At 43.7% G+C, this 12192-nt stretch overlaps 1 protein-coding gene across 2 annotated transcripts in view; it reads right to left on the bottom strand.

Annotated features, from left to right (window-relative positions):
* SGCD (sarcoglycan delta) overlaps positions 1-12192 on the bottom strand; it is a 414044-nt gene that overhangs the window by 145879 nt on the left and 255973 nt on the right. For both annotated transcript variants that reach the window (XM_067732381.1, XM_067732382.1), the window contains exons 4-5: positions 6799-6886; positions 347-466 (exon numbers count right to left, since the gene is read on the bottom strand). In XM_067732381.1, coding sequence (XP_067588482.1) covers positions 347-466; positions 6799-6886 — 208 coding nt within the window. The remainder of the gene's footprint in view (positions 1-346; positions 467-6798; positions 6887-12192) is intronic.

The raw sequence follows: 12192 nt of genomic DNA, 5'->3' as shown, positions 1-12192 counted from the left end.
GTTCCCTACATGATTCTTAATTTACAGCCAGGTTTAGTAATCACTGTAACAACGTATACAAGTCTTGACTGCTTACTGCAGGACTGCCAACCTGTGAGGATTAGTACATTTCTTGGTATGAGCACACATCGCCACCTGAAGCTTGATGATGGCGGACGTGCCACAAAGACTCACGATTTGAGAAACTTTTAAGGTGGGGCCTGGGAGGTTCATCATCCTTGCTTTGAGAGAGTAAAATTACCTTTACAGGTAATTAGCCAAAATCACTCTTATAGACACCATTTAACTTTTCCTCGAAAATGTACACAGTAGCATTAAACCAGTTCAATGACTGAAGTTTACTTACCTAAAACTCTTAACCTCTCAGCTCCTACTACCACTTCATTGCTATCTGCAGAGAAGAGCAATTTTCCAGAAACTGTCTTTACCTCGAACTTGTTGCCATAAGCTTCTACAGCTTTTGGCCCTAGAAGGGGGAGAGAGGGAATACGTTAGTTCCGTTGCATTCCATTATAAAGAGCTTTTCGCAGAACAGATACATCTGACAAGATTGTATTGGACTTTAATGTAAATGGATTGGTTTTCAGAAGCTAGCTGTGACAATTAGCCGCATGACTCTAGCCATGTCTTGTCAATTACTTTTAATCATACGCTCTCCAGCTAGGATTTTAAAAACCATTCTGTCCTTCCTCCAAACTAATGCTTGAGTGAGATTTCCCTCAGCTAACCAGCAAATTACTTTCAAATACTTGTAGATTTTGGCTTGCGTTTATGAAAGCACAAAATACTCACCACCTCTTGAAGGACCGGCATATCTTTGGCCAGCCCTACTGTTGGAAAGGGCACCTTTAAATTCAGCTGAAATCTGCCTCACTCTTTCTACCCTTGACCCGCTGGCTGCATTTGACACCAGACAAGTATATAAGTCATTTCTTGACAGAAGAGGCTATAATATCTTGTTATTAATTGCCTTGAAAGTTACTGAATCTTTCATGATAGAATTTCATTCAATAAAAAATAAATTTTAGAGGTTTTATCATATCACAACAGATACTCTTCTTGAAGCTGAGGCTATAGTAGCGGCAAAAGGAAGACAAAGTCCCTGATCCCTTAGCACTTACCTGCTGATAGAGACAGACAGACAGACATTTAAACATGTGTTAATAAATCAACCAGAAAACTGCAGAGAGCTTTAGGTATTATGGAAAAAGTAGAACAGGTTAGTGTTAGAATTCTTAAAACAACAACAACAACAACATAGAGCTACCTAAATACCTGAAGTTCAGAAGGCTCCAAAAAGCTAGACCACAGAAGTGCATCAGAATAACCTGGGGGTGTCATCATTCTCAATGACAATAGCCGAGATCAAAAAGGAATTTATCTTTTGGACTGGAAATTCACATAGAAAAATATTTGAGGGTAGAGTCCAGAAAGCTTATATTTTTTCCAAAACTGCCCAGGAGATTCTGATATAACTGTCCCTCAGTATCTGTGGGGGATTAGGTCCAGGATACCCCTCGGATATCGAAATCCATGGATGTTCAAGTCCCTTACATAAAACGGTGTGATACTCGCATATAATTTATGCATATTCTCCTGTATACTTTATTTATTTTTATAAATTTAATTTATTTATTTATTTATTTTTGGCTGCACTGGGTCCTTGTTGATGCGCACGGGCTGTCTCTAGTTGCGGCGAGCGGGGGCTACTCTTCGCTGCGGTGTGCAGGTTTCTCATTGTGGTGGCTTCTCTTGTTGCGGAGCACGGGCTCTAGGCGCTTGGGCTTCAGTAGTTGTGACACTCAGGCTCAGTAGTTGTGGCTCGCAGGGTCTAGAGTGCAGGCTCAGTAGTTGTGGCACACGGGCTTAGCTGCTCCGCAGCATGTGGGATCTTCCTGGACCAGGGCTCGAACCCGTGTCCCCTGCATTGGCAGGTGGATTCTTAACCACTGCGCCACCAGGGAAGCCCCTCCTGTATACTTTAAATTATCTAATTACTTATGATACCTAATACAATGTATGCTGTGTAAATAGTTGCAAATACAATATAAATACTATGTAAACAGTTGCCAGCATGGGACAAATTCAAGTTTTGCTTTTTGGATCTTTCTGGAATTTTTTCCCCCATATGTTTCTACCTGTAGTTGGTTGAATACAGGAATGTGAACTCGTGGATATGGAGGGCCGACTGTATAGCATTTTTGTTTCCTTCTAGTTATTTTTCAAGGCAGTGTCACTTATTAGTAAAAAGTAGTAGTGAAAGGGCCCTCAGTGCCTTCTAGGCAAAGATCACTAGGAACACACTTGGAGTTGAACAAGTTGGGTTTTCAACTCATTGCCGTGAGAGAGAACACACACCCGTGGGGAACCATAGGGCTTCTCAATAAGAAGAAAGAACTTATTACAGGATCTGGCCTTATAATAGGTTATTCGGAGGCAGGGTTTAAGGAAGCAAGGTTTCATTCTGGATTACATGCTGTCAGGTACTGGGAGTAATTTTACGATTAGCATCTTAGTAAATCTTATCTAGAGTAGGGAAGACCAGAGCAACGCCAAACTGTAATGGATAAACAAACAGTAGTCATTCATATTATAGGGGGAGAGGGGGAAGTCTGGTGATTCCTGTGGTTTGGATAAAAGTTTCTATTTTTCATCTATGTTCAGACATGATCAGGGTGGTGTTTGCTTTTTGCTTTTTCTCCATCCTTCATGGCCATGAGTGGCCTTGTCTGGTGTTGATGTTCTGTGAAATTATTTATGTCCACACAGAACACCAACGCTTGGCTGCTAGAGCCCGGCCAGCCCCTGGATGTCTGGGGCCGCTTTCCTCTTTGGCAAGGCTATCACACTAAGAATCAGAAGACAAAAATTATGTCCCAACTCTCTCATTTTCTGGTAATGTGACTTTGGGCAAATCATTTGATCTTTCTGAACCTCATTTTCTGCATCTGCAAAACTGTGCTACTACCATCGATTCTATCTATCGCATAGAAAGGTTAAAAGGACTGAATTATACTGTGTTCATAAAGAGAAATTTGTAGGCAGAAAAGAGTTGTGACATGTAGGGGACTGATCTTGTGATTATCATCGCCATTGGGATCATAACCATCGCCATTTTTCTAATGTAATGGTCACAACACATTGAAACGAACAAATGGTGACCATCTCTGAGTGAACTTCCCTCATTCGCATCATCATGTCAATTCAGCAAAACTGATCTCTTGCCAGTACATCCACACTGGTCCTCTGACAAAAAGAAGCACACTGGAAAGGCTCTTTAATGAGTGGGGGATGGAAACAGCAGACAGAGCACACATTTCCAAATGGTGGGGGACCTGGACATTGTCTTCTTTGACTGCCTTCACGCTGTACGTGAGAACAAGTGAAAGCAAAGCCAAGGGCTCCCTCAAGGTCACCCAGCGAGCTAATGGCAGACCTGCATCTGGAACTGTGCCCTAGGAATCATTCCATAGCAGAAAAGGGATGTTTATTTGTCTAGAAAGGAAAAGGATGCTGGGGCAATTAGGAGAGGAACTTTTGGAGGATGAAAGGGATTAGGAAGCTGGAGACAAGGAAGAGAGAAATCCTGAAAGAAGAGACAGGTGCAGTGAGGGCTTGGGATTACGTTGCTTAGGGAGGGCTAAGATGTAGCTGTCTTCTTGGTCACAAGAAACCTTCAGTAAAATCTGTATTACTTGGCAATGCTTTGAGGTTGTTACCTTTTCTTTTTAGGGGGGAGACTGGAGATCAGGAGGTCTAGTGCTAATGAATGAATGAACGAATGAGGGAATGAATGAATGATCTCAGGATGGCCATGGGGTGAGCACAATGTGCCCACTCTGGATCTAGTCAGATATGGCGGTATGACTTGTGGACACAAATGCTTGGACTTTGCTTTCATGGACTTGGGCAATACCATGAGACACACCCCTGAGGCATCAAGAACACTGGTCTGTGTGTAAACTAAGTTTACTCTGAACTTACGAATGGTGTGTGAGATACAGGAGCGTGTACTGAAGAGACTGCAGCCATCAGAGGACACAAGACACCATTAAGTTATCTTGCTTTTCAAGGCTTCTGGGAATACAACATGGACTTTACCAGCGACGGAACCATTTGGGTATATAAAGCTCAGTAGTTGGTAGTTTTAGCCAAAACCCCACAGAGCAACTGCTGGCTCCATGGTGCAGATGGCTTGTCCTTTTGTTGATTTCACCTGGGGCTGCCAAAGCTCCTTGGACATGATGAAATCTTTAAAAAAAAGATTCTACAAAGAAATGTAAATGGAGCTGGAGACCTGCGTTTGCTCAGGAGGTCTCTTGGTGAGCTAACTTCCTCTCCAGGATGGAAAAGATCGTTATTTGTAACCTGAAACTAATCTTCAATTAATCCCTTTCTGTGCACAGTAGTGTACGTGTGAAGCACCTCCTTATCTAATCTCCATCAGGATGCACTGGCCATCTCCCAGGCCTGCCAATGCCATGAATCTGGGAGCTAGAAGGACCTGGGGGCCGTGCAGTCTAATTTCTTTCCTCAACTCCCTTGATCCTGGGGACTTTCCCCACTCTGGCTAGATGTCGTGTAAGACTTCTACAACTTTCCTCCTTGCAGGTCAGAGGGTTCCCTGTTTGGACCTACTACTGAGATGATAGTAAATCAGCAGCAGCATGAGTCAGGTATGCCTGTGTCGCCTGGCCTGGGAATTTAACCATCATTTAAAACATTGTTTCCCGTGAAAAGATTACCTGAATCGCTAACACTGGAATTTCTTCTGGGCTTTTGAGACATGATCACTAGGTAATAAGCAGGAGAACTCTTGAATCCTCAGGACTGCCATAGTAAACCCGGTCGCTTAGGCAAAATGATTTGCTGTCAGGTAAGTCCACCACTAAGTGTACCGGGCCTGAGGATACTTTCTCCTGGAACTGCTCTGTGCTTTCCACCACGTGCATCAATGTAAAAGGAGAACCCTGAAGGGAAACTTTAGGGGTGATCGTGCATGGGTGTATGTACTGGGAATTCTGTTTGAACGTACGTACTATCCTCTCTAGAAGGCATCTTGAAAGGTTGCTGCCGGCTGGTGTTAGGATGGCTTTCTGCCCATCTCGTTTAATATTAGCTACCTTGTGCCTTACTTTAAGAGGTAGGGATGGGGTCTCAGCTCCAGGGGCCTGCCCTGGTCAGGGGAGACAGAAAGAAGATGGGGAAACAGAGAGGCAGTAGAGAGGAGAGAACAACAGAAGAGGAAGAGAGAGAGAAAGAGGAAAGAGGCGAGAGAGAAGGGGGAGGCAGAGGGAGACAAAGGGAGATGGAGAGAGGGGGAAGGAAGAGGGGGTGAAGGAGGAGAAAAGGGTGAGTCGGAAGAGAGAAGCAAAAGGAGGAGGTGGGGGGAGAAGGAGGGGGACAGAAAGACTCTTTTCCTGAGTAACAGTCATTCGTCCGGTTCCAGCTTTATCAAAACAAAATCTCTCAAGTCAGCCAAATCTCCCACTGCAAATAGATGGCAAATGATCAAATGATCAGGCTAAATAGGTCCCTTTTGAACGCGGGAATCTGGGAGCTGGAGGTCGGATTTATTTCCCTCCTGGAGGCAATTTTCACGCACACTGCTTAAATCATTGCTTACTGAAGCTGTTTATTTAATTATTTAGCATCGTGACTGCGGGCCACATGTTAGAGCAGTGAGGCCGCTGAGCTGGGCGCGCGCTGGAAGAGCAATTTTATGGATTACGGGCTCTGCCACAGCTGTTCCTCCAGTGGGAGCCAGTCCAGGTCACCCACCAGCTGTGGCTCTCCAGACGTACACATCTGGTGGCGGGAGAGTGAGGCTCTTTCCCCAGCGAGACTCTGGGCACAAAGGCATCTGCCTCCCCGTGGCATTGGGATTAGTGGGGCTCCAGATGTTTTAGTGCCAGTAATGTTTCAGGACATTTGGGCAACTGGCTTCTCGAAATGTCCATCTGTATACATTTCTTTCAGCCCTGAAGACAAACAAATGGCATCTTCTGCCTGCAAGTGTAACAATGCCGTTCAGACATAGCCCCCCTTTCCCCTTCTGCCGTGGAGGTGCATGACAGCTCCTATTTACCGCTGCTCATAACCTACAGAGGGGCACCGGTCATACCACCCAGCGTGTTACCACGACCATGAGGCCCATGTTCATCATTAGAGTCATTATGGTGAATAACCAACTCTTGTTTAAATTTCAGCACTGTGCAGCTTAAACCCCACTGGGTGTTTTCCACGGCTGTTAGGAGCAGATCTGCGCTATGAAAAGGAACTACACAAACATATTCAGTCGGGGTACATCTGCATCTCGCAATTGAGCTAGGTTCAAAGTCAGCACGTTCGGCAAATATGGCATGGATTCAAACTATCATTACAAATCCCTTTTACAACCCATAAAGTACGATGTGCATGGTTCTGTGTATACTGTGCTCGCTTCCAGTTAATACGACACAGCCAGCTTTTCCTCTGGCACTGGAGCACAGAGCTTTCCTGTGGTTGAGCAGCTGGTGTTTAGGGGCCATGCTACATGAAAAATAGTTTATTCTTTTTCCCCACCCCCTAAACGAGTATCATCAGATTTGCATAAGTTAAATGTGTGTATAGGATGAGACTCTGCCCTTGAGTAGCATCAGGGAACACATGCTTTGTTCTCTTTTCCGACACTGTAAATTGTGCGAGCAGACTTTCCCTTCTTTAGATACATCACGTGGTGTTTCATTCCACCTTCCATTGTATGTTTTTTGAGCGCTTACCGTGGACCAGACACTGCTAAGTTCTTTCTTTTCTTACCTGTTATCAGCTGAGTTAGGACTTTAGTCTGTTCGTTGAGGATGTTCACTGTAACATTTCTGGCAGATTTGAAGTACAGGGCGTTACCCTGTAATAAGAAAATTAGAGAAACATATGAAAATGGCAGCAGATTTTTTTTTTCATTATAGGTTATTACAAGATATTGAGTATAGTTCTCTGTGCTATACAGTAGGTCTTACTGTTTATATATTTTATATATGGTGGCAGCAGATTTCTAAACAAAACTGTAATCCCCACTCCCCACGGGGCTGAGCTGATCTTAGCCAAGTTCTAATTGATGTATCTTTCTCTGAAAATTCTAAATGTTTAACGATCCCCACATACATGATAATTAATTGGCATTCAATCAGAATGGATTTTCCCCAAAGAGACACACAGATAGACACACTCCAAAGAGATTTCATACACACACACACACACACACACACACACACACACACGTTTGTTGAATCAAAGACAACAAGGACACAGAGCCCTTTAGATCTTACTGTAGATGTTAGTTAGCTCTGGTAGACGGAATGATCAGGAGTGAATGATAATCTCCTACTCTCACCCTTTCTAGTTCACAATTTCTCCAAAGAACTATGCAGAGTTCTTAGTGGAGAGGAAAATGCTTGTGGAAAACACTCCAGGTTTCCCCCTCCAGCAGGTCCACTGGCTGTGACAGTCCAGGTGCTCCTCAGAAACATGGAAATCTTTTTGTAGAATGTTTGCCACGCATGGATACAAACCCCAGGAGGATCGAGCATCTCCAAGGTGGCCTCTGCCTCCCCTTTCTTCCTTTTCTTTCTCCAGATTTCTTTTCCTCCAGGCATCCTGTGCCTTCAACCCATCTCCCTTTAATCAAAAAGGGCACCTGATCCCCCTTCCACATGGTGGCAGACATTTCTGAGAATGACTCAGAACACAGGCTGGCACACCTTTTCTATAAAGGGCCTGATAATAAATATTTTAGGTTTTGTGGGACATATCATCTGTGTGTTAACTATTCAAATCTTCTGCTTTAGTGCAAATGAGCCATAGACAATACGTAGACAAACAGCTAGGGCTGTATTCCAGTAAACCTTCCTTCGTGGATAATGACATTTTGATTTCATATCATTTTAAACTTAATATAATCTTATTTTGTCATAAAATATTACTCTTCCTCCCCCTGTCTTTCCCCCACCAAACATTTAGAAATGTAGAAACTATCTCGGTTCACTGGCCAGATGAGAACAGGCAGAGGGCTGGATGTAGCCCATAGGCCATATTCTGCCAACCCCCAGCTTAGACATTCTTCCTTTCTTGGAGTAAACTAAAGCCATAAACAAAAGGACGAATCTCTGACAAAACGTGTCAGTAACCAGATGGTTATTAGGAAGAAGAATGTAGGTAGTCAGCCTTGTCTTTCCAAACCCTCATTACCACATGGCATGTACCTGCCTGAAAATTCAGTTAAACCACTATGAATTGAGTCCCAAATACAGAAAAACCATTGCGCCACGAGTTGTCAGGAAAATGAAGATAGGAAAGACCCTCTTCACCTTCAAAGTCTTACATTCCAGTGGGGACAATGACGCAGCACACACACCTACAATACCAGGCAGAGGACCGTAAGGGTGATAAGACAGCAGCAGTGTGCAGGAACTTTCCTGAAGGGTGAGACTGTTCCTGGCTTAAGGCTGTGGAGTGAGACGCAAAGGGGAAGACCGTGCTGAGCTGAACCTGGAACAGAATGTAGATAGGCTTTTCCGAAGATGGAATGAGAAAATGAGGACGGTTGTGGGCTGACTGTCTTATGTCTTTTTTCTTCGAAAACAGGTGATTCATGGGCCCAGCCCAGGGCCTGCAGACGGTGGAGTGGCAGAGCTGTGCTGACAGGCAGCTCGGGCCAAGGTCTGAGGTAGTTTTCACGAGCGGAGAAGACGGATGGGGAGGCCACCACCAAGGCGTTTTCCACACACTGATGGTCTAGAGCCGTGGTCCCTCTCACCCGAGGTTAACTGATAAAATGGATAACTGACCCGCTCAAGCCCTGAGAAACCAGTTAACCTTGGGTGAGAGCTCTTGTCCTACTGTTGAGGAGAGAGAGAACTTCTGCCACATCTGGGCAACCACTGATTCACTGTGCCCCTCCCCCACCCCCCCGTAGCTTGAAATTAAAATTTTGCCTGATGAATAAAGGTTTTTTTTAGTTCTGTTTTGTTTTTTGCTTATTACTTGGATCAGGGAAGAAGAAATACATTGAATCTAATATTGACACAGTTTTTTTTTTTCCCATCCCTTAGGAAACAGATATTAACCTAAAATAGTTTCCTTGCCATTGCTTCTGGCAGGGCTTAACTGTGCTACTTCAAACTTACAAACAATTCAAGCAATGTGAGAATTCAGAACCTGGAACCTGCCTAGGAGGATATAGGTTTCTAGAAGTTAAAGCACTAACTCTTCATATATTGAGCAACCTGGCACTGCAGAGAGAGGGGTGACCCGGAATCAGACAACTGGATAAGCTCCATGGCCACTGACCAGTGTGCGACCTTGAGCAAATCACTTCATCATTCTGTGGTTCATTCTCTGCAACATCGATAGCAGCAGCAGCTCAGGGCTGACATAACTGAGCCTCTCTATGAGCCACGCACACAGTAGGAGCCCTGGAGTCAAGCTACCTAGTTTCCGAGCTCCACTCCACCACCTCCCAGTTGGGTGGCTTTGGGCAAGTAACTTAAGTGCTGTAAGCCTCAGTTTCTTGATATGTGATGTTGCACATATTATTATTAAATTATTAAAAGACACATCTTATTAAAATTATTAAATTCTCTAGGTAATGAACTGTGTTCCAGGCACACAGTTAAGTCCTCTGTAGTTGGTAGGGTTAGGGGAGGGGGCAGACAGGGCAGGTTAGTGACAGAGGCAGGAAGAGGGAGAGGGGGAAAGAGAGGAAGAGGAGGGGGGAGGGGGAAAGGATGGAGGAGGAAAAGGCTGACCTTTCTTTGTATTACCTATTCCTTATAACCTATCTGTGAACTAAGTCAGGGGTATCCTCTACATCCAATATTCTGTCTCCAGATTTCAAAGGATCTCCCTTTAGTGGCCGGTTCACTATTATCTTTCAAATCCCAGTATCTTCAAACGTATCTGCCTGCCCTTAATATTCACAAAATTCTATTGAGGAAAAAAAAAAAACCTCTACAGCTTTGATCAAGGTTTGTAGCAAGAGATAAAATAAAGCCAGCCATTCCCTTTTATTGCTAGATCAAAAGATTAACATACAGCATTAATTGGTCTGTGATGCTTAACACGCTGGGAAACAGTCTTTGCTACATGAGGGTTTAAACAAAGAGCCTCATTCCAGCCTGGGACATCTTGCTATAACCCTCCCATATACAGTACCTGAAAACAGAAAGATCACCAGGAAAAAAGCACAAACCACCAGTTAACAAACTCTGACTCAGCTGGGTCAGGGCCATTTTATTTGGCTCTCTGGCTCGCTTTACTGAGGTTAAACCAGGAAGCAGCAGCCAAGCGAAGCATCCTCTGCAGTCTCTGTGGTATCAGAACCAGTAGGGGAAACACTTTATGAGGAGAGGCTAAATTCTGCTCTCTCAGCTGCTTCTCTGTCCTGTCTCCCTCCCACTCACCACTGCAGCCTCTGGGCCTGGGGAGGTTAATTTCTGCCACAGGACAGCCTGCTCTGGGGCCAGTGACTTTCACTAAATGACTTCAAGGCAACCATCCAAGGACAAGGGGCTTATGGGGAACCCGAGGGAGGCTCAGCCCCGCCTGGCGGAAAGGAAGGAGTCTGGCAAACCCGAGGGTGTTTGATCATGGTTATCAGAGCTCTGGACCGCAGCAAGTCAGTCTGTGGCCAATCAGCCCAGATTCTCCTGGACACGGGGTGAGGCTGCTTGGGACATGAGGAAGGGGGACACACACCATTTCTCCCACTTTGGGAGATTAGGACACTCCACATCAGGACTCTCCCCAAACAACTAAAGCATGCGGCATTTGGATGGAGAAGAACCCCCATCGTATCTGTTTCTCTAGAGCAGAACATGCAGAACAGAATCACACATTTTCTTGATGACGCAAGACCACTGCAATGAACGTTATTTATCCCACAATGCTTTCCAGGGACTACTGTATGCATGTGGCTATTTGAACACTAAATGGCTCCATCATGCTGACATTTTAAAATTAGTGTATCTGATTTTTTGAAATGTATTATTTGTTCTCATATGAAGGCAGTCCATATAAACATCAAATACTACAAAGCTTATATTGAAGAGCAGTGGTTCATACCTCTCACCACCTTGAAAGCAAGAGCTTTCAACTTGCCAAGATTCTCCTTCAGGTACTTCCCTCCCCATGGCCCAAAATATACTTCTGTGCTATCACTTATCTATCAACTTTAGACGTTATCCACTGAATTTCTCCAATGGTATGGACTCTTCCATGCAATTTTGGTCAAATCAATATTCAGAATCTACATTATTATGATTATGCATAATACTGTCCACAGCTGAGCGAAGTCATGTTCTTTGATTACATTTCCTTTTTCTTTCTTGTACACTTTTTTTTTCTTTTCGTAGAGTCAATAAATGCTTCATTTAAAAAAAATGCTTTATTTTCTACTTTTGTTTTTTTCCTCCTGATGTTGAATCCTTTTTCTTTAGGTTCTATATTCTGGGAAATAACCTCAGCTTTAAGTTCCAATATTTCTGCTGAGTTTTAAAAAAAATTTGACTACAGTACTTGTAATTTTCTTATTTTTTGAAACTTCATTTTATACCATCCCTTCTATGTTTGACTGACACACTACCCTCTCTTAGACGAAATAAAAATGCTCTTTGGAAACTCTGGGTTTCTGGAAGAGTAAATCTTGCCACAGGGAATTGGGGAACTGGCTAATTCAATGGAAAACCTCTAAATGTCAGTATCTGTGTGCAGTCAGTAACTGTGGGCTAGTTTCATCAGAGAGGAATTCTCTAAACTCCTAAACTCTCTAAACTCTTTCTGACATTTCATTGTTAGTGCAAAGAAATGCAACAGATTTCTGTATGTTAATCTTGTATCCTGCTACCATGCTAAATTCGTCTATCAGTTCTAGTAGTTTCTGTGTGGAGTCTTTAGGGTTTTCTATATATATAGTATCACATCATCTGCATATACTGACAATTTTACATTTTATTTTTTTAACATCTTTATGGGAGTATAATTGCTTTACAATGGTGTGTTAGTTTCTGTTTTATAACAAAGTGAATCAGCTATATATATACATATATCCCCATATCTACCCCCTCTTGCGTCTCCTGCCCACCCTCCCTATCCCACCCTGCCAGCTGGTCACAAAGCACTGAGCTGATCTCCCTGTGCTATGCGGCTGCTTCCCAC

This window comes from Pseudorca crassidens, chromosome 3, assembly GCF_039906515.1.
Source record: "Pseudorca crassidens isolate mPseCra1 chromosome 3, mPseCra1.hap1, whole genome shotgun sequence".
Taxonomy (NCBI): domain Eukaryota; kingdom Metazoa; phylum Chordata; class Mammalia; order Artiodactyla; family Delphinidae; genus Pseudorca; species Pseudorca crassidens.
The sequence above is the reverse complement of the archived record's forward strand: the minus strand, read 5'-3'. Positions and strand labels throughout refer to the sequence as shown.